The sequence below is a fragment of the Hyla sarda genome, chromosome 8 (genome assembly GCF_029499605.1).
Source record: "Hyla sarda isolate aHylSar1 chromosome 8, aHylSar1.hap1, whole genome shotgun sequence".
Taxonomy (NCBI): domain Eukaryota; kingdom Metazoa; phylum Chordata; class Amphibia; order Anura; family Hylidae; genus Hyla; species Hyla sarda.
In genome coordinates, this window is record NC_079196.1 from 46224255 (window position 1) to 46247666 (window position 23412).

General features: G+C 44.3%; 1 protein-coding gene across 5 annotated transcripts in view; it reads right to left on the reverse strand.

The window, feature by feature from the left end:
- SLC38A11 (solute carrier family 38 member 11) overlaps positions 1-23412 on the reverse strand; it is a 224105-nt gene that overhangs the window by 42347 nt on the left and 158346 nt on the right. For 3 of the 5 annotated variants that reach the window (XM_056534818.1, XM_056534816.1, XM_056534815.1), the window contains exons 5-8: positions 10504-10638; positions 9517-9582; positions 5726-5832; positions 2348-2427 (exon numbers count right to left, since the gene is read on the reverse strand). In XM_056534818.1, the coding sequence (XP_056390793.1) occupies positions 2348-2427; positions 5726-5832; positions 9517-9582; positions 10504-10638 (388 nt within the window). Of the gene's footprint in view, positions 1-2347; positions 2428-3373; positions 3409-5725; positions 5833-9516; positions 9583-10503; positions 10639-23412 lie in introns of those variants that run through there. The other 2 variants (XM_056534819.1, XM_056534820.1) reach the window with 2 other exon arrangements.

Below are 23412 nucleotides of genomic sequence, written 5' to 3' on the forward strand. Positions count from 1 at the left end.
AATGTTTACATTTGCAAAACTTTCTACCTAAATACATGCTCTATATAACTCTAATGCAGCCATGAATGCTCTATATAACTCTAATGAAGCCATGCATGCTCTAAATAACTCTAATGTAGCCATGCATGCTCGATATAACTCTAATGCAGCCATGTGGAGTTATATGGTGCAAGGACAGAATAAAAACCTACATTTTGTGGCAAAAAAATTTAAGATTTTTATATATTTTCACAGCTTTGTAACCAAAGTGAATGTTTTTTTTATAACCCTAAAGCAGCCATGAGAACCTATATGGTGCAAATACACAAGAAATAAGTTCATAAAATTACCAAAGAGAAACATTTTGCATTTAAACAATAGTTTAGCACCTTGTATTGCTTGTAACTGTGCATGCAAATGCTTCACAACTGAAGAGGCTGCAAGCTGTCTGCATCTTGTCTGGATCTCACACAGTGGAAAGTTGGATTATATACTGTACTAAGTGAGCAGAGGAGAGAGATAACCACACCTCCACTCCCCCCCTCCCTTCAGAATTCTGGTCCTACTCTTGGTAGTGAGGACCAAAAAGCCCTGGGTTCATTTTCCAGGGTTCATTTTCAAAATTAAAGAGGCAGAGACCTCTAGTGGCCATTTTTTTAAACATTTATTTCACATCTTTAGCAAAAACATTTTTTATGAACTATATTAGGAAAATGCTTAGTTTTTTCAGGAAGTATGAAATGGAAAAAAATAGTTTCTTATGACAGTAACGCTTTAAGCACCAGGTCATCTGGGTGTGACTGCTCCCTTGGATCCAGTATTTTCACCCCATACAGTGACTGACAGCTTTTTTTATATCACTTTATATACAGAAAGAACTATGGGGGAGATTTATCAATACCTGTCCAGAGGAAACGCTGCCCAGTTGCCCATAGCAACCAATCAGATCGCTTCTTTCAGTTTTCAGAGGCCTTGTTAAAAATGAAAGAAGCGATCTGATTGGTTGCTATGGGCAACTGGGCAACTTTTCCTCTGGACAGGTTTTGATAAATCTCCCCCTATGTGTAGGTGGAAAAGCAGGACTTGCAGGCTTTTCCTATGTTTGGGAGGAGAAAGCAGGACTCACATGCTCTCTTGATGTGTGGAAGAGCATGCAGGACTCACAGGCTTTCTCACATGTGGGTGGAGGTAGAAGGACTCACAAGCTTTCTCTTCGAGTGAGCAAGGGAGGAAAGAAACTCATTTTTTTAACAGATTTTTGTGAGAGGGAAGCAGGACTTACTTAAAAAATAATGAATCAAACCCTAGAATATGTTATGCCCCCAAGCCTACCACTTTATAGTGTATCTTACATCACTCACAGAGGAAAAAAAAAAAAAACCTTACAGAATTAATTTAAAGGGGATGTCTGGTTAAATATCTTCATTCCCCATGGGCAGCATATTTGCATTTGGGTTGGGTTTATATGTTTCCCAGTGATCTGTCCATGAAAAGATGGGCACACAAAGATATACATAGAAGAAATAAAACGCAGTGCATCCCTATGCAACAAATTACACAGCATCTAATATAAGACTTGAGGAATCCGGAATTTTACCTCCCAAAATTATATTTTACGTTTAAGATGTGTTTGCATTATTGTAAGGGATCTTAAGAAAAGGTGTCTTGAGTCCCCCTGTTTAAATGTAATTTTGTTAGAGCATTAAACAGCATGAGAGTGCAGCAGTGTGAATGCAGAGCCGCAGCTCCATTCAAATGGGGACATTAAAGTTCTTGTGATCAGTTAGGTCCCAACGTTACCCCATGATTGGACAGATTGTTCTTAGTGATTCTGAGCCCAATCCCTCCAAGTTACATGCAAATCATCTAGAATTAAAGGGGTACTCCGGTGGAAAACTTTTTTTTTTTTTTATCAACTGGAGCCAGAAAGTTAAACAGATTTGTAAATTACTTCTATTAAAAAAATCTTAATCCTTCCAGTACTTATTAGCTGCTGAATACTTTTCTTTTTGAAACACAGAGCTCTCTGCTGAATCACAAGCACAGTGCTCTCTGCTGACATCTCTGTCCATTTTAGGAACTGTCCAGAAAAGGAAAAAATCCCCATAGCAAACATATGCTGCTCTAGACAGAGATGCCAACAGAGAGCACTGTGCTCATGACGTGAGCAGAGAGCACTGTGTTCCAAAAAGAAAAGAGTTTCCTCTGTAGTATTCAGCAGCTAATAAGTACTGGGATTTTTTTAATAGAAGTAATTTAAAAACCTGTTTAACTTTATGGCACCAGTTGATTTAAAAAAAAAAAAAAAAAAGTTTTCCACCGGAGTACCCCTTTAACAATTCATTTTTATGATCAATCCAATACTTACATTGTGTAGATCAGTGATGATGCTCTCGTAATTACCATCACCAGGACGATTACTGTGAAAAGTAGAGACATCAGAGATACCTACAGGAAAGCAAGACACAGTCAACCTATCTACATGACATTCACATCGATATTTCATAGACTCTTAGTAGTTGGCTGTAAACTGTGCATAAAACCTGATGGCAAGTGTTTCATTTCCCTGCAGCGCCACCACAGGCAAAGGGAAGCATTACACAGTACTCATTAAAGCCAGCATGCTGTGTAGTGCATGGAAATGCTATATTGGGTCTTGAGGACATAGTTTTTGTTCTATTTTTCAATGGCAAAAAGTTTTTGCAATACTACAACTCCCAGCATGCCCGGACAGGCAAAGGCTGTCCGGGCAAGCTGGGATTTGTAGTTTTGCAACAGCTGTGGGCAGGCTGGTTGGGAAACATTAGTATATTAGGTCGATGCCCATTTTTTTCCATATAAGAAACATTGTTTACAGTATAAAGTTAGAAAGTAGTTTGCAGAACATCACTTTAGTTGTATTCAACACTTAAAAGGGAAATTCACTTAAGTATATTGTTTAAAATAATCATTCAGACTTCCGGTTCCGGCACCATGCAGTGAAGATGCGTGGTGAGCGAGCTCTCTGCCTGCAAGCTGAAACCTGGTCTTTTCTACCTGCAATCTTATGCCAGTTACCTCAGACCTTACCCTGGCCAATGGAGGGGTACTTATGAAACAATTTCTTCTTCCTATGGGCCGGACATCTGGCCAAAAGAACAAGGGGAAACCCCTTACAGGCCAGAGCAGCAGATCCAGCATGGCCGCTCTTCCGCCTCCAGCCGCATCTCCTTCACCTTCTGACGCAGGATCGATGGATGGAGATAATGACTGCAAACCTTCCTGGCTCGACTATGCTCGCCTGGCCGAGGAGGTGGCAAAATCTATAAAGCCGCGGGTACAGGAGGCCATCATTGCCACAATACAGACAACCCTCGCCAAGCTACAACAGACCTCAACGCAGCACGGCACACACCTCACGGCAGTAGAAGAGTGGGTGGTCACCACAGAGGAGACTGTTGGACGCTCTGACTCATGCTTCTCTGCCCTAGAAGCGGATAGCCGACGACTCAGCGATATGTTGACGACTCAGCAACCGGAATGTTGAGAAGAATTCCAGCAATCCTCAGTTGTCTCAGGGCAGTCTTAAGGTGCCTGTTGGGAGGGATGAGGTTCTGCAGCATCCCGGGCCGGAGAGATGCGATGATCCGAGGAAGAAAATATCTTGCGGAGGTCAGCAGCAGCATCATCAGGTGATCAATATGTCGCCAGAGATCCATTGGGAAAAAAGACTCTCAGGAGAGCTGGGTATAAAAGTGCAAAGCGGATACCTCTCCTGTGCAAGGTTGTGCAGGTAGGTGCAAACAATTTGCACTTCCTTGAGACTTCTGCGGAAAAGTCCCCAAACATTAGCAGTTTCGCCCCACCAAACAGAAGGGGATCTCTTCTCTGACAGAAGGAGCGAAGCACTGCGACCTTGTCCATAAAGTCCAAATATTTAACTATCCAGGGGCCAGTCCAGGGGGCACCAAGCTGCTTTACCCTCTCCAAACAATACCTGTCCTGTTACACCACCGAGACATGACATTGTTGACTTCCCCTTTTACCAAGCTAATGCTGCCTAGAGCCAAGGGGGGAATTAATTTTCCTGATGTGAGGCACTATAACCTGGCCTGTCTCTACCGCCATAGTATTGATTGCCTACGAGGCAACGACCTCTTTTCTAACATGGTCCTGAAAGGTGCTCTGTTGGGGCCTTGGGATCTTTCTGCCCATTTGAATACAAAATTCTTTATGGGGTCACCCTGAATTCCCCCAGGGACAAGATAATGGTATGTACCAGTGATGGAGGGAGGCTGGCATTCTCACTGTTCGTCATCTGTTCCACCAGACAGAACCGCGTTTTTTCACATTTTGCTGAACTGCAGACTTTGTATGGCCTTCCCGGGGGGAATTTTCGGCCATACTGTCAGGTCAAGGTTTTTCTCACTTCTTGCCTGTTGGATTTGACTGGATAACACGCCTCAAACTCTTTTCATTATTTTCTCTCCTCAGGCTCCGCTTATCACTCCTTGTCTGTTCTTTATCGGCATGTCCAGAGGAAGGGGAGTGATCCACTGCAGTCCTCCCTGTTCCGCTACTGGGAAACCAAGTGGGAGTCGGAACCACTGACCCAACAAATTTTTGAGGAATGGAATAAGGTGAGCAAGGCTCTGATAAGCGAATCCTGGCGAGAAACACAATTCAAAATTATGCACCACGCTACTCATGGGTTCTCTCTCCCGCCTACTCCTCACCACCCTGATAGGATTGAACATTGCCCGAACTGTAGGACTGACTTGTTACATGGACTGTTAACCTGTCACCATGTCTGGGACTTCTGGACTGAGTTGTTTTCTCACCTGGAACGACAACTCCTGACGTCCATCCCCCTTGACCGTAAACTAATTTTACTCCATATCGCCCCGGAAGGGGTATCACTGTCTCTTCAGCTCCATATTTTCATACTGGTGGCCAAATGCTGTCTCCTTTCTCATTGGTTAGTAGCTGATATGCCGACTGTAGGGGAGGCCTTGACCCAGGTTAAAAGATACGGTACATGTTTCTCGACTTGAAAGAATTGGGATACACTAGAGAAAAATCATCTAAAGGGGTTTTCAAGAAATGGAGAAAGTTTCTGGTTCATTTTCTGATCATGACCATCTTTAAGGATACAACTTGGTATTTAACCTGGACCATAGCTGGTTCATTACGTCGACTATGTATTCCATGAGGGTCTTCTTGGGGGAGGGGCTTCAGTGCCTCATAATGTCTAAATGATCCCTAGTACTCTGCTCTCAGGGACGATATTGACCGCTGCATTATTATATTTTATTGTTTTTTTTCTCATATTCTTTTGATTGAGCCTGCATCTTATCAATCTTATGTGGAGGGTTACTCATACCTGATGGGGTTGGGGGTATTTGGTTATGTATTATCTACTGTTGGATGGTATTTCATGCCTATTTGGAAGTCTCTTGTAATTGCATATTTCCACTGGGTAATGTCCCAGTCCTGTCTATTGGCTATGTAATACTGAAAAACCCAATAAAAATATATACGTTTTGCCTAGTGTGTTCTTTATAGTTAAAAAAAAAAAAAAGCCCTTTCTCTTTATATGGAATTTCTTATTAGGATCCCCAAAGAAAAATGTAAAGGGAGAAAGGAAAGATTAAAAATAATAATAATAATTAAAGGTACAATTCATGATATTCTTGGTAAAAGTATGCTAATATGGGATTTTCAACATGGATCACAATGCACATTAAGGAAAGCTTCATTTCAGTACCTTTCCCAGTCTTTGCATGTTCCGATATAACGCTATAGGAAGAGTAATGATGATCGTGGTGCTCAAGATAGCAAAATGTCGGTCTGCAAGTATACTTCTTGGAGTAACTGCATACAAAAATGTTTTAAAAAGATATTTTATAATATGTAAAATTCAGGTGTTTCCTTTATGCTGCCTCATATCTCTCGATTTAAACTACATCTACAGTATCTAGCTATTTTCTCTAATCTTTGAGCTTTCTAGCCAATATGCAGGAAAGTCCCAAGTACGCCCTCCTCTCCTGGGGTAAAAGTTGGACCTAAACCTGCTCTAGAATAGTGAGGTACAGTCTGGGGTTTGCCAAGGAAACACATACTTCAGCTAGCTCCAGTCAGTACCACATGTGCCCAAAAATTGCTGTCCCAAAGTCTAGTTCTAGTCCACACTGTGAGGATTCACCTTCTACACATAAGCCTTAAAGGGGTACTCCGCTGGAAAACAATTTTTTTCAAATCAACTGGTGCCAGAAGGTTGAACAGATTTGTAAATTACCTTTATTAAATCAGCTGCTGTATACTACATAGGACATTCTTTTACTGTATACTACAGTACAGTTCTTTTATGGCTGATCAAAGTGCTCTCTGCTGACACCTCTGTCCATGTCAGGAACTGTCCAGAATAGAAGCAAATCCCAATAGCATACCTCTCCTGCTCCAGACAGTTCCTGACATGGACAGAAGTGTCAGCAGAGAGCACTGTGGTCAGACAGGAAAGAACTACACAACTTCCTCTATAGTATATAGCAGCTGATAAGTACTGCAAGTGTTAAGATTTTTTAATAGAAGCAATTTACAAATCTGTTCAACTTTCCGGAACCAGTTGATTTAAAATAAAAAAATAAAATAAAAAAAGGGTTTCCACTGGAGTACCCCTTTAATCCTTCAAGAATAGAGTATTTTCCAGACAGAACTTATACAAGGAACTTTCTGAATTTTTCTGACCAAGTCAGGAAGATTTCTCTGCATGCGCCTTTCTAAGTGTCATGTCACATATTTCCCCAAATATAGTGAGTAAAGTGGAGCCCTTTATACACTGCTCAAAAAAATAAATAAAGGGAATACTTAAACAACACAATGTAACTTCAAGTCAATGACACTTCTGTGAAATCCCACTGTCCACTCAGGAAGCAACACTGATTGACAATCAATTTCACATTCTGTTGTGCAAATGGAACATACAACAGGTGGAATTTATAGGCAATTAGCAAGACACCCCAATAAAGGAGTGGTTCTGCAGATGGTGACCACAGACCACTTCTCAGTTCCTATGCTTCCTGGCTGATGTTTTGATCACTTTTGAATGCTGGTGATGCTTTCACTCTAGTGGTAGCATGAGACGGAGTCTACAACCCACACAAGTGGCTCAGGTAGTACAGCTCATCCAGGATGGCGCATCAATGCGAGTAGTGGCAAGAAGGTTTGCTGTGTCTGTCAGCGTAGTGTCCAGAGCATGGAGGCCTTCCCAGGAGACAGGCCAGTACATCAAGAGACATGGTGGAGGCCATAGGAGGGCAACAACCCAGCAGCAGGACCTCCAAGGAGGAGCAGGAGGAGCACTGCCAGAGCCCTGCAAAATGACCTCCAGCAGGCCACAAATGTGCATGTGTCCTCTCAAACGGTCAGAAACAGACTCCATGAGGGTCGTATGAGGGCCCGATGTCCACAGGTGGGTGTTGTGTTTACAGCTCAACACCGTGCAGGACGTTTGGCATTTGCCAGAGAACACCAAGGTTGGCAAATTTGCCACTGGCGCCCTTTGCTCTTCACAGATGAAAGCAGGTTCACACTGAGCACATGTGACAGATATGACAGAGTCTGGAGACGCTGTGGAGAACGTTCTGCTGCCTGCAACATCCTCCAGCATGATCGGTTTGGCAGTGGGTCAGTAATGGTGTGGGTGGCATTTCTTTGGGGCCGCACAGCCCTCCATGTGCTTGCCAGTGGTAGCCTGACTGCCATTAGGTACCGAGATGAGATCCTCAAGCCCTTTGTGAGCCACATGCTGGTGCGGTAGGCCCTGGGTTCCTCCTAATGCAAGACAATGCTAGACCTCATGTGGCTGGAGTGTGTCAGCAGTTCCTGCAAGAGGAAGGCATTGATGCTATGGACTGGCCCGCCCGTTCCCCAGACCTGAATCCTATTGAGCGCATCTTGGATATCATGTCTCGCTCCATGTCTCGCTCCATCCACCAACGCCACGTTGTAGGGAGGTCATACAGGCACGTGGAGGCCACACGCAATACTGAGCCTCATTGTGACTTGTTTTAAGGACATTACATCAAAGTTGGATCAGCCTGTGGTGTGGTTTTCCACTTTGATTTTGAGTGTGACTCCATTTCCAGACCACATGGGTTGATAAATTTGATTTCCATTGATAATTTTTGTGTGATTTTGTTGTCAGCACATTCAACTATGTAAAGAAGAAAGTATTTCATACGATTAGTTCATTCATTCAGATCTAGGATGTGTTATCTTAGTGTTCCCTTTATTTTTTTGAGCAGTGTATTACTGTTTTAATTATACTATTGTATAATTTGAACTTGAGAACTATAAAGTTAGAAGCCCTAAAGATTTATTTTTTCAATCTATCTGCTAATGAAGAATTAATTAAAAGGGACAGTGACCAAATCTACCAAATCAGACTTCTAAGCTGTACTATTTAAAAGCTGTATTTCAATAGACTTTGAATTTTCTGGGATTGCAAAAGAAGTTTACAAGTTGTTTACCAGAATCCTAGATTCAGATGTCTCCTGCCTGGGCTTTGAATGCGGGAACAGCTTTATTTGAATAAAGGTTATTTGTGGGATCATAGGGGAACTCTGGGTTCACACCACTTAGCCATGTGACATATTCATCAGGGACTACTACCCTAATCATTGCCCCAGCGATCACAAAAGATTATCAGAGGTCTGGGTCTGGGCTTTCTGACCCCCACTGATCATTAGAACAAGCTAGGAAATACATGGTTGCATCTCGCCCGGCTGGCCGCTCTCCCTATCTCACTGTAGGAGATGGATTATATAGTAAGACCATGGAGCCCATGTTCTACAATGAGGCAGAGAACAGAGATGAGAAACGCCAAGCCGCATTTCTCTTGGCTCGTTCTCACAATCATTGGGGGTCAAAACTTTTGACATGTCTCTGTGACATGGACACTAAGGGAAACTGCACTGGAGCAAGATTAAAGGGTTACTCCACTGGAAAAACATGTTTTTAATCAACTGGTGCCAAAAAGTTAAACAGATTTGTAAATTACTTCTATAAAACAAAAAATCTTAATCCTTCCAGTACTTATAAACTGCTGTTTGATCCACAGGAAGTTCTTTTCTTGTTGAATTTCCTTTCTGTCTGACCACCGTGCTCTCTGCTGACACCTCTGTCCATTTTAGGAACTGTCCAGAGTAGGAGCAAATACCCATAGCAAACCTCTTTTGCTCTGGGCTGTTCCTAAAATAGACAGAGGTGTCAGCAGAGAGCACTGTGGTCAAACAGAAAGGAAATTCAAAAAGAAAAGAACTTCCTCTGGAGCATATAGAAGGAATTACATTTTTAATAGAAGTAGTTTAAAAATCTGTTTAAATTTCTGGAACCAGTTGATTTAAAAAAAAAAAATAAACAAATTCCACCGTTGTACCCCTTTAAATATATAAAGCACAAGCCATCCACCCATATAAACCATACATGCAGAAGACATGGTAACTATGGTGTTATAGGAAGTCACAATAAAATATGACATAACACAAGGAAACTCGCCTCCTGGGATCCTTTGAAATATTTTTGGCAAAACATCTCCTGTGATGATGTTGTAGCTGATCATTGCTGAAAAAAAAAAATATTAAGACATCCAAAAAGACATGTTGGCATCATATATGTATCAGTCAGTACCAGAATTGTATTGAAATTAGCGTTAATTATGAAAAATAGGTTTAACCCCTGGAGGACTTTGCTATATTGGGTTTTGGGGACCTAGTTTTTTAAACTATTTTTCAATGGCAGAACGTTTTTGCCAAACTACAGCTCCCAGCATGCTAGTATATTAGGTTGATGCCCATTTCTTTCCATATAAGAAACATTACTTACAGTATGAAGTTAGAAAGTAGTTTGCACAACATCACTTTAGTTGTATTCACCATTTAAAAGGTAAATTCCCTTAAGTATATTGTTTAAAATAATAATTCAATAATAATTCATACCCTTTTTTTTTTTGCTCTTTTGGGAGTTTTCATTGAAGTAGAAGAAGGGGACACATGATTGAAGTTTAGATAAAAGCGATCCAGGTATGAAGGTGTTTTCAAAATCTTAAAGGAGCTCTCTGGACAGAGCTAATACTCTAAGTGATGCCTATTACAGATCCTCAGGGGAGGGGCTTGACACACTGATTTGGTGTTCTTTATATCCCTGTGTCAGGCTCCGCCGCCTAAGAACCTGCACTAGACATAACACAATGTATAAGTTTTGCCTAGGGTGTTCTTGAAAGATTAAAATAAAAATATTAATCAGCCCTTTCTCTTTATATGTAAATTCTTATTAGAATCCCAAAAGAAAATTTTAAAGGTAGAAGGGAAAGATTAAAAAAAATAAATAAATAAATAAATTGGTTAAAGGTACATTCAGGATATTCTTGGTAAAATAGTACAAATAATAAATATTCCTTTTAGTATGATTATAAGGGTAGTAATTGCATCTGCATCCATATCCTAAAGCTTGTCGTTAAAACAATATCAATAAAAATAACCGTACCGGCAAAGGGATATAAAAACTGTAGCACTGACAACAGCAGATATCCAGGGAATCCAAATGTCCTGCTGACAAGTGCTTGATATGTGTTAGTGGCAGACATCTCGCCTCCCTTAATCAGCAGTATCATAGAATAATCTGCGAAACAGATGGTGAAGCGCAATGTGTTACATAAATATACTGTAACTGCAAGAAATACAAACATCTCAGCGCTGCAATATTAAAGAGGTTATCTCATGAATCATTCCACACGAAAGGTTACTGAAATCCAGTTAATAGTAGTTTTAAAGTAACTTACAGTGTTTCTAGTGTACAAAAATACCTTTTTCATCAGTAGTGTTGAGCGCGAATATTAGCATTTCAAATTTTTATCGCGTATATCGCAAATTCGCTAATATTGCGAATATATTCGCTATATATTTGAAATTATGAATATTTCCTTTTTTCCGCATATGCGCATATTCACATATGCGCATATTCGCATATGTGAATATTCACATATTCCTTCTTTTCACTTGTGGGCCAATTAGAATGATGCAAATACACTTGTCAGAGGTTATCAACAACATCCCAAGCAACCAACAGTAAAGTAGCCCACCCCCTCACTGTTTTCTTCCTCGAATATGCAAATACCGTTTATACTCGAGTATAAGCCGACCCGAATATAAGCTGAGGCCCCTAATTTCACCCCAAAAACCCAGGAAAAGTTATTGACTCGACTATAAGCCTAGGGTGGGCCCGGAGCGGAGAAGAGGACCTCTCTGTGAAAATGGACAGGCCGGAACGACTAACCCTCCCCACCGGACGGTCCCTGCAGCATAGATGGCCTGGACCAGCTCACCCTTCCTTCCCACTGAGGGGAGGTGAGTAGAAAACTAAAGGGGGGTCTGGATGATGACGAAGGCCGCAGTGGTCTTCAACATGTGGACCTCCAGAGGTTTCAAAACTGCAACTCCCAGAATGCCCGGACAGCCGATGGCTGTCCGGGCATACTGGGAGTTGTAGTTTTGCAACCTCTGGAGGTCCGCAGGTTGAAGACCTCTGAGAAGGGGTTGACAGGCGGAGAGTTCACTCGAGTATAAGCCGAGGGGGGCGTTTTCAGCACTCGCCTTATACTCGAGTATATACGGTATGCGAATATTCATATGCGAAATTCGAGAATATAGGATGAATATTTGTCTATATATTCGCGAAATTTCTCGAATTCAAATATGGCCAATGACGCTCATCACTATTCATGAGTTTGTGTCCACCGTGATGCCATTGCTAGTCTATGTGTGGGCAGAATTAAACTACTTTTCCCTCTGGAAGCTGACAACATGGTTTCTTGCAGAAGGATTCTTCTAGACCATTGCTTCTCAAACAGTGAGCTACAGCTATGGAGGCAGTTTTCATGGAAGGGATTACAAGCTATAGGTACATTAAGTAATTATTATTATTTTTTTTTTGCTTGAACTTCCATCACACATGGCGAGGATCAGTCATTACTTTGGTCTGCCTGGTGAGGCTCAGGCATTATCTTGGTCTGTCTGATGAGGCCCATGTTATAGGCTACACTGTACTACCATGTTCCTGAACAAATGATCATAATGAGACCTGGTAGTGGGAGGGTTGTGACTGAGCATGTGTGTCCTCCAAGAGGTGGACATGCACATTGCTATACACTATGTAGTGACATACTATGTTAGTAAATATTACAATTCTTCACTGAAGCAATTTTCTTTTAAAAGTATGCAAAACAGCGATCACGCTGGTGACGGACAGTCATCTAACCCCCTAAATGTCTGATGTAAGATATAACATTCACATTACAAAAAGGATAAACCTGGCACTGTCTAGATTCACGTATCTCGCAGAAGGAGACACCTGTTGGTAGACAGGTGATTGTGCAGCCAGCACTGACTTAGCGTGGTGTGTGTAGTGCTTCACAATCTAATGCAGACTTCAAACATATCACGGACAAAGAGATGTAAGAGCATTGGAGCACTAACCTCAAACACCAGGTAATTCTTTGCAGAGATGCTTTATTTCATGTTGCTGTATACAAGTTTGCAGGGAGGTGGGCAGATGGATCGCAAACAGGCGGGTGGATGCTGCATCCACCCGCCTGTTTGCCATCCATCTGCCCACCTCCCTGCAAACTTGTCTACAGCAACATGAAATAAAGCGTCTCTGCAAAGAATTACCTGGTGTTTGAGGTTAGTGCTCCAATGCTCATACATCTCTTTGTCCGTGATATGTTTGAAATATAACATTATTGATCCCATATTGTGAATACCCCATACGTAAAAAAAAGTACCACCAAATAATGAAACAAAAAAAATTACACTGAATTGGTTCAAATAAAGATTAAGATGTATATACCTTATGGGTATAAAAGGGTCAGAAATAAAAGAAAACCAATATGGATGAATAAAAATGTTAAGGGAGCAATAAATGATAAAAAATAAAGCATTTAAACTACTAAAACAGGACGGCAGTGAAGAAGCATTAAAAAGATATAGAGAAAATGTAAAATATGTAAAAAACAGATAAAAGTTGCAAAAATAGAGACAGAAAGACTCATTGCCAAAGAGAGTAAAACTAACCCCAAAATGTTCTTTAACTATATAAATAGCAAAAAGGTCAAAAATGAAAGTGTGGGCCCTTTAAAAAATGATGAGGAAGAAATTATAAACGGGGATCAGAAAAAAAGCAAATATACTAAACAAATTCTTCTCCACTGTATTCACCGAGGAAAATGAAATGCCAGGTGAAATACAGCGAAATAATGTAAACTCCGCAGTACAGGTCACCTGTCTAACCCAGGAAGAAGTACAGTGCTGCCTACAAAAAATCTAAACAGACAAATCACCAGGTCCAGATGGCATTCACCCCCATGTTCTAAAGGAATTAAGTAATGTAATAGACAGACCCCTATTTTTAATATTCAGGGACTCTATAGTGACAGGGACTGTTCCCCAGGACTGGCGCATGGCAAATGTGGTGCCAATATTTAAAAAGGGGTCAAAAGGTGACCCCGGAAATTATAGGCCTGTTAGTTTAACCTCCGTTGTATGTAAATTGTTTGAGGGTTTTCTAAGAGATGCTATTTTGGAATATCTTGATAAAAATAAATGTATGACCCTGTATCAGCATGGCTTTATGAGGGATCGGTCCTGTCAAACTAACCTAATCAGCTTTTATGAGGAGGTGAGCACCAGACTGCACCAGGGGCAATCACTGGATGTCGTATATCTGGATTTTTCCAAAGCATTTGATACGGTTCCACATAAAAGGTTGGTGCATAAAATGAGAAGGATGGGGCTGGGGGAGAATGTGTGTAAGTGGGTAAGTAACTGGCTCAGTGATAGGAAACAGAGGGTGGGGACCACAGGGGTCAGTCTTGGGTCCTGTTCTATTTAATACATTCATTAATGACCTTGTAAAGGGGTTGAATAGTAAAGTAGCAATCTTTGCAGATGATACTAAACTCTGTAAAGCGGTAAACACTATAGAGGACAGGGCACTGTTACAAATGGATCTGGATAGGTTGGAGGTTTGGGCTGGGAAGTGGCAGATGAGGTTCAACACTGATAAATGTAAGGTAATGCACATGGAGAAGAAAAATCCGGGCTGGAATTATGTATTAAATGGGAGAACACTTGGGATGACTGACGTGGAAAAGGACTTAGGAGTCTTAGTTAACAGTAATTTTTGCTTTAGTGACCAGTGTCGGGCAGCTGCTGTCAAGGCAAATAAAATCATGGGGTGCATCAATAGAGGCATAGATTCCTAGTATCCAGAAAGATTATCAGAATTAGGGTTATTTAGTTTAGAAAAAAGAAGGCTTAGGGGCGACCTAATAACTATGTATAAATATATCAGGGGGTAGTAAAGAGATCTCTCCCATGATCTATTTATACCCAGGACTGTATCTATAACAAGGGGGCATCCTCTACATTTAGAGGAAAGAAGGTTTCTACACCAGCACAGACGGGGGTTCTTTACTGTAAGAGCAGTGAGACTGTGGAATTCTCTCCCGGAGGAGGTGGTCATGGTGGACTCTATAAAAGAATATAAAAGGGGTCTGGATGCATTTTTGGAGATTAATGACATCGCTGGTTATGGATTCTAGATTTATAGGGACAGAACGTTGATCCAGGGATTTATTCTGATGCCATATTCGGAGTCAGAAAGGAATTTTTACCTCTAGTTGTAACGCTCCTGAGATGTCTCTGGCGTCCTGCTCCTGTCCCCCACACCGACTGTCTTTCTGAGCTGCAGCGTGACTCTCAAGTCCACAAAGCACACGGACTGGCCGCAGCTATGCCCTAGCTCAGCCAACGATTTGCTGAGCAGCAGTATGACAAATTGGGCTCAGGTGCTTCGTGGACTCGACAGTCATGCTGCTGCTCAAAAAGACAATTGGTTCGAGACATCTCAGGAGCGCTGGAGGTGAGTACAGGTTTATTTTGTTATATCCCACACAATAGGCATACTTTGGAAAAAAGAACTGCCACTGGATAACACCTTTAATATAAACATTGTGGGCTATATGTTTCTTTGTTCTATGCTTGCTTTCTCTCACACTGTTTTCACATTATTTTACTGCTTTTTAACATGAGACTAAACAGCGGGTGAATAAAACCCTTTCAACAATGTGACAGTATTGACTCCAGACCCCTTGTCTCCTCCGCTCATACCCTGGGGGCCTACAAGTGGAAAGTAAGCTGGGATCCCTTCCACTAACTGGTTTATGGCAGAATAATGTCTCTGAGAGATGTTTGTACAGGATGCTACAGAGAAAGATCGCCCCAGAGCAAAACTCACTCTAATAAGCAGCAAATAGCATCTATATATCTATTCTAATGTCCAGGGACTGACATTGTGGGGATCAGGAGGAATATCACCAGAGCAGGGCTAGTGCTTACGAATAATGTCCTGGAGATAACAGGTTGGACATATTTTCTTACAATAATCCCATTGTATGTACAATATGTGATATAACTAGACTGGCCATACATCCTGTTTTATTATTTTGAGACTGCCCTGTCTTTTCATTAAAAATGTCTATTTTGTCTCTTTAAAAAAAAAAAAAAAACAGTTGTGTCAGCTTCAGTGCTCTACTGTGCTCATCTGGTCCTGGGATCTACTAGTAGTTGGTCCCAACTCTGGACCAGAGGGGCAGTGGAGCGCTGAAACATCAGGGCAGTATGGTGTGGCCTGTTACGTTATGCACTCTGGCCGCACACGCTGGCCGTGAGCGCATGGTCCCATTACCTGCTGCACGCATGCGAATCCAAGCCCGTCACTCACCTGGTGCTTCTCCTGCCCCACCTCTGCCTCTCTGCTCTGGCGCGCATGTCCCCGTCCCCTAGGGCGCATGCATGCTGGAGCTTTAAGATTTAAAGGGCCAGTGCGCTCATTAGTGAAGTAACACCTGTGGCTCATTGATAAATTCCTCCCACACTTCTCTGTCGGATCTTTGTTGCCCTAGTGCCTGAGAGAAAGCGTTCCTGAGAGTATGCTACTGTGCTGCCAAGCCTGACCTTCTGCTATCCTGACCACAAGTTGCCATATCCCACCTGTGCCTCAAATCTCCTCAGCCGCCTGTCTTGTCAAGCCGTGCCAGGGGTAGCAACCTGGGTGCCGCCTGCCTCAGAAGTTCCATCCCGCTTTGTGGCGGGCTCTGGTGAAACCCAGCAGCACCTTAGTCTCCGCTCCCTGGTACGGTCCGAGTCATCTACCACACAGGTCCAGCTGATCCACCATCATCAGTGTTCCAATCTACTGAAACGTGAGTGTTACAGTAAGATGCGGTGATGAGGCCTTGTGTGCCACATTCAAAAAAGGACTGTCAAGCAGGATTAAAGATGCTCTCGCAGCATGTGATCCTCCATCTTGTTTGACTGAACTTATCCACTTGGCCACACGCATTGATGTGCGTTTTGCTGAGAAACAGGAGGAACTGCACTTAGAGAGGGAACCAGCCCGAACGCAGCGATATCCTCGACTGGCACCCGTGTTTCAACGCCCGCCTCTTCAGTTTCCTGCGCCTCTTGCCGAAGAGGCTATGCAAGTGGATTGTTTTTGTCTTACGCAACAGGAGAGGTAACAACGATGCAGTAAGAATTTGTGCTTGTATTGTGCTAGCCTGTAGCACTTCCTCAAGGACTGTAAAGTTCGCCCACAGCATCCGGGAAATGCCCGCACCTAGGGTACGTGGGAGAGGTGTCCCTGGGTGTGCATACTACCTCTCCACGCTTAACTATTTCTGTACAAGTCTTCGCTTCAGCCAAGTCTTCCTTCAGTGCTACAGCATTTTTGGATTCTGGATCAGCAGGTGACTTTACTGATGCTTCTTTGGTCCACGAGAATCATTTTCCTGTCACTCGGCCTGCCAAGCCCTTGTTCATCTCATCTGTTAATGGACAAAATCTGGACTGTATGGTTCACTTCTGTACAGAATCTCTCGTCATGCAAGTGGGAGTATTGCATAAAGAAAAGATTGAATTCTATGTTCTGCCACACTGTACTTCAGAGATTCTTCGTTGCCTTCCTTGGCTGCAACGCCATTCTCCGCAACTTGATTGGAGAACTGGAATAAACAATTTCTGTCAAAATTTTTGCCTCCAACCAGTTCAACCTAAAGTTGTTTCTCGTCTTCCTCCTTTACCTGGCCTGCCACCACCTTACCAAGATTTCTCTGACATATTCTGCAAGAAACAGGCTGAGTCTCTGCCTCCACATGGTCCTTACGACTGCCCTATAGATCTTCTACCTGGTACCACTCCTCCTTGTGGAAGGATATACCCTCTATTGGTTCCTGAGACCAAAGCCATGGCTGAGTATATCCAGGAGAATCTCCAAAAGGGATTTATCCGTAAGTCCTCTTCTCCTGCAGGAGCTGGTTTCTTCTTTGTAGGGAAGAAGGATAGCTCACTGCGTCCATGCATTGACCACAGGGGACTTAAAAAAATCACAGTCAAGAACCGTTACCCACTTCCTCTTATCTCAGAACTTTTTGACAGTCTACGTGGTTCCAAGGTTTTCTCATAGTTGGACTTTCGTGGAGCATATAACCTCATTTTTATCTGCAGGGGAGATGAATGGAAAATGGCCTTCAATACTCGTGATGGACATTTTGAGTATCTTGTAATGCCTTTTGGTCTCTGCAATGCTCCAGCAGTTTTTCAAGAGTTTGTCAATTATATCTTCCGTGACCTTCTCTACACCTGTGTTTTCATATACCTAGATGACATCCCGATCTTCTCTTCCAACTTAGAGGAACATCGTACTTATGTTTGTTTGGTTCTTCAGCGACTACGGAAGAATTATCTCTACACCAAACTGGAGAAATGCCAATTTGAGAAGTCTAATCTTCCGTTTCTTGGCTACCTTGTCTCTCATCGGGGCCTGCAGATTGATCCAGATAAATTGTCTACAGATTTTGATTGGCCTTGTCCTTCGGCCCTATGTGCTTTTCAATACTTTCTGGGATTCTCTAACTATTATCATCAATTTATCCCACATTTTTCGTCCTTGGTTGCTCCAATCGTGGCTCTCACTAAGAAGACTTCTAATCCTAAATCGTAGCCTCAAGAGGCTGAAGAGGCCTTCTCCCATTTAAAGTCTGCATTTGCCTCTGCTCCTGTGCTTACAAGACCAGATCCGGAGAGGCCTTTTGCTTTGGAGGTTGATGCCTTATCTATTGGAGCAGGTGCCGTTCTTACTCAGAAAAATGGCAAGGGCAAGACTGTAGCTTGTGGGTTCTTCTCCAAGACCTTCTCTCCTGCTGAGAGGAATTACTCCATTGGAGATCGTGAACTTCTCGCTATTAAGCTAGGAATGGCAACATTTATTGGAAGGTTCTTCTCATCCGGTCAGCATCTACTCCGACCATAAGAATCTTCTATACCTTCAGTCTGCTCAGCGTTTAAACCTCCGCCAGGCAAGGTGGTCACTGTTCTTTTCTAGGTTCAACTTCTTCATCTACTTCCGTCCAGCAGACAAGAACATCAGGGCACTAGTGATGAGCGGCATTGGCCATATTCAAATTTGCGATATTTCGTGAATATATAGACGAATATCCGTCCTATATTCGCAAATTTTGTGTTTTCATTATATTTGCATATGTGAATATTCGCATATTCGCGTATTCGAGGAAGAAAACCGTGAGAGGGTGGGCAACTTTACTATTGCGGAAACATTTTCTACACCAGGCAGGGCAAGTCTGACTCAGATTTGGTGAGAAGAAAAAGCAAATCGTCTGCGAATGCCAGTACTCACCTTCTGGAGTAAAGACTCCATGACCAGGATTGCCTGATGAAGCTGCGCATGCGCAGCGAAACGCGTTGCATCTAATAAATCCATTGATTTTACTTGGCTGTCTGATGGTTCCTCTCTGCGCCAGACAAACTCCTGACTCCCTGGTCATCCGTTTTTGATTCTACTCTCACCCAGGAGGGCTGCAGTGGACCTTCTTCCATATCTCTTCTGCTCTTAACCTTGTTGTGTGTGGGCGCACAACCAACTTCGGTAAGCGGCTGTTACGCCGAGCGCTCCGGGTCCCCGCTCCTCCCCGGAGCGCTCGCTACACTCTCCTCACTGCAGCGCTCCGGTCAGATCCACTGACCCGGGGCGCTGCGATACCGCCTCCAGCCGGGATGCGATTCGCGATGCGGGTAGCGCCCGCTCGCGATGCGCACCCCGGCTCCCGTACCTGACTCGCTCTCCGTCAGTCCTGTCCCGGCGCGCGCGGCCCCGCTCCCTAGGGCGCGCGCGCGCCGGGTCTTTGCGATTTAAAGGGCCACTGCGCCGCTGATTGGCGCAGTGGTTCCAATTAGTGTTATCACCTGTGCACTTCCCTATATCACCTCACTTCCCCTGCACTCCCTCGCCGGATCTTGTTGCCATCGTGCCAGTGAAAGCGTTTCCTTGTGTGTTCCTAGCCTGTGTTCCAGACCTCCTGCCGTTGCCCCTGACTACGATCCTTGCTGCCTGCCCCGACCTTCTGCTACGTCCGACCTTGCTTCTGTCTACTCCCTTGTACCGCGCCTATCTTCAGCAGCCAGAGAGGTTGAGCCGTTGCTAGTGGATACGACCTGGTCACTACCGCCGCAGCAAGACCATCCCGCTTTGCGGCGGGCTCTGGTGAAAACCAGTAGTGACTTAGAACCGATCCACTAGCACGGTCCACGCCAATCCCTCTCTGGCACAGAGGATACACTACCTGCCAGCCGGCATCGTGACAGTAGATCCGGCCATGGATCCCGCTGAAGTTCCTCTGCCAGTTGTCGCTGACCTCACCACGGTGGTCGCCCAGCAGTCACAACAGATAGCGCAACAAGGCCAACAGCTGTCTCAACTGACCGTTATGCTACAGCAGTTACTACCACAGCTTCAGCAATCATCTCCTCCGCCAGCTCCTGCACCTCCTCCGCAGCGAGTGGCCGCTTCTGGACTACGACTATCCTTGCCGGATAAGTTTGATGGGGACTCTAAGTTTTGCCGTGGCTTTCTTTCCCAATGTTCATTGCACTTGGAGATGATGTCGGACCAGTTTCCCACTGAAAGGTCTAAGGTGGCTTTCGTAGTCAGCCTTCTGTCTGGAAAAGCCCTGTCTTGGGCCACACCGCTCTGGGACCGCAATGACCCCGTCACTGCCTCTGTACACTCCTTCTTCTCGGAAATTCGAAGTGTCTTTGAGGAACCTGCCCGAGCCTCTTCTGCTGAGACTGCCCTGTTGAACCTGGTCCAGGGTAATTCTTCCGTTGGCGAGTATGCCGTACAATTCCGTACTCTTGCTTCAGAATTATCCTGGAATAATGAGGCCCTCTGCGCGACCTTTAAAAAAGGCCTATCCAGCAACATTAAAGATGTTCTGGCCGCACGAGAAATCCCTGCTAATCTACATGAACTCATTCACCTAGCCACTCGCATTGACATGCGTTTTTCCGAAAGGCGTCAGGAGCTCCGCCAGGATATGGACTCTGTTCGCACGAGGCGTTTCTTCTCCCCGGCTCCTCTCTCCTCTGGTCCCCTGCAATCTGTTCCTGTGCCTTCCGCCGTGGAGGCTATGCAGGTCGACCGGTCTCGCCTGACACCTCAAGAGAGGACACGACGCCGCATGGAGAATCTCTGCCTGTACTGTGCTAGTACCGAACACTTCCTGAAGGATTGTCCTATCCGTCCTCCCCGCCTGGAAAGACGTACGCTGACTCCGCACAAAGGTGAGACAGTCCTTGATGTCTACTCTGCTTCTCCACGTCTTACTGTGCCTGTGCGGATATCTGCCTCTGCCTTCTCCTTCTCTACTGTGGCCTTCTTGGACTCCGGATCTGCAGGAAATTTTATTTTGGCCTCTCTCGTCAACAGGTTCAACATCCCGGTGACCAGTCTCGCCAGACCCCTCTACATCAATTGTGTAAACAATGAAAGATTGGACTGTACCATACGTTTCCGTACGGAGCCCCTTCTAATGTGCATCGGATCTCATCACGAGAGGATTGAACTTTTGGCCCTCCCCAATTGCACTTCTGAAATTCTCCTTGGACTTCCCTGGCTTCAACTTCATTCCCCAACCCTGGATTGGTCCACTGGGGAGATCAAGAGTTGGGGGCCCTCTTGTTCCAAGGACTGCCTAAAACCGGTTCCCAGTAACCCTTGCCGTGACTCTGTGGTTCCTCCTGTAACCGGTCTCCCTAAGGCCTATATAGACTTTGCGGATGTTTTTTGCAAAAAACAAGCTGAGACTCTACCTCCTCACAGGCCTTATGATTGTCCTATCGACCTCCTCCCGGGCACTACTCCACCCCGGGGCAGAATCTATCCTCTGTCCGTCCCAGAGACTCTTGCCATGTCTGAATACGTCCAGGAAAATTTAAAAAAGGGCTTTATCCGTAAATCCTCCTCTCCTGCCGGAGCCGGATTTTTCTTTGTGTCCAAAAAAGATGGCTCTCTACGTCCTTGCATTGACTACCGCGGTCTTAATAAAATCACGGTTAAGAACCGCTACCCCCTACCCCTCATCTCTGAACTCTTTGATCGCCTCCAAGGTGCCCACATTTTTACCAAACTGGACTTAAGAGGTGCTTATAATCTCATCCGCATCAGAGAGGGGGATGAATGGAAAACGGCATTTAACACCAGAGATGGACACTTTGAGTATCTGGTCATGCCCTTTGGCCTGTGCAACGCCCCTGCCGTCTTCCAAGACTTTGTTAATGAAATTTTTCGTGATCTCCTATACTCCTGTGTTGTTGTATATCTGGACGATATCCTGATTTTTTCTGCCAATCTAGAAGAACACCGCCAGCATGTCCGTATGGTTCTTCAGAGACTTCGTGACAATCAACTCTATGCCAAAATAGAGAAATGTCTGTTTGAATGCCAATCTCTTCCTTTCCTAGGATACTTGGTCTCTGGCCAGGGACTACAAATGGATCCAGACAAACTCTCTGCCGTCTTAGATTGGCCACGCCCCTCCGGACTCCGTGCCATCCAACGTTTTTTGGGGTTCGCCAATTATTACAGGCAATTTATTCCACATTTTTCTACCGTTGTGGCTCCTATTGTGGCTTTAACCAAAAAAAATGCCGATCCCAAGTCTTGGCCTCCTCAAGCGGAAGACGCCTTTAAACGGCTCAAGTCTGCCTTTTCTTCGGCTCCCGTGCTCTCCAGACCTGACCCATCTAAACCCTTCCTATTGGAGGTTGATGCCTCCTCAGTGGGAGCTGGAGCTGTCCTTCTACAAAAAAATTCTTCCGGGCATGCTGTTACTTGTGGTTTTTTTTCTAGGACCTTCTCTCCGGCGGAGAGGAACTACTCCATCGGGGATCGAGAGCTTCTAGCCATTAAATTAGCACTTGAGGAATGGAGGCATCTGCTGGAGGGATCAAGATTTCCAGTTATTATTTACACCGATCACAAGAACCTCTCCTACCTCCAGTCTGCCCAACGGCTGAATCCTCGCCAGGCCAGGTGGTCTCTGTTCTTTGCCCGATTTAATTTTGAAATTCACTTTCGGCCTGCCGATAAGAACATTAGGGCCGATGCTCTCTCTCGTTCCTCAGATGCTTCTGAAGTTGAACTCTCTCCTCAACACATCATTCCTCCTGACTGCCTGATTTCCACTTCTCCAGCCTCCATCAGGCAAACTCCTCCAGGAAAGACCTTTGTTTCTCCACGCCAACGCCTCGGAATCCTCAAATGGGGTCACTCCTCCCATCTCGCAGGTCATGCGGGCATCAAGAAATCTGTGCAACTCATCTCTCGCTTCTATTGGTGGCCGACTCTAGAGACAGATGTGGTGGACTTTGTGCGAGCCTGCACTATCTGTGCCCGGGATAAGACTCCTCGCCAGAAGCCCACTGGTTTTCTTCATCCTCTGCCTGTCCCCGAACAGCCTTGGTCTCTGATTGGTATGGATTTTATTACTGACTTACCCCCATCCCATGGCAACACTGTTATTTGGGTGGTCGTTGATCGATTCTCCAAAATGGCACATTTCATCCCTCTTCCTGGTCTTCCTTCAGCGCCTCAGTTGGCTAAACAATTTTTTGTACACATTTTTCGTCTTCACGGGTTGCCTACGCAGATCGTCTCGGATAGAGGCGTCCAATTCGTGTCTAAATTCTGGAGGGCTCTCTGTAAACAACTCAAGATTAAATTAAATTTTTCTTCTGCATATCATCCTCAATCCAATGGACAAGTAGAAAGAATTAACCAGGTCTTGGGTGATTATTTACGACATTTTGTTTCCTCCCGCCAGGATGACTGGGCAGATCTTCTACCTTGGGCCGAATTCTCGTATAATTTCAGAGTCTCTGAATCTTCCTCCAAATCCCCATTTTTCGTGGTGTACGGCCGTCACCCTCTTCCCCCCCTCCCTACCCCCTTGCCCTCTGGTCTGCCCGCTGTGGATGAAAT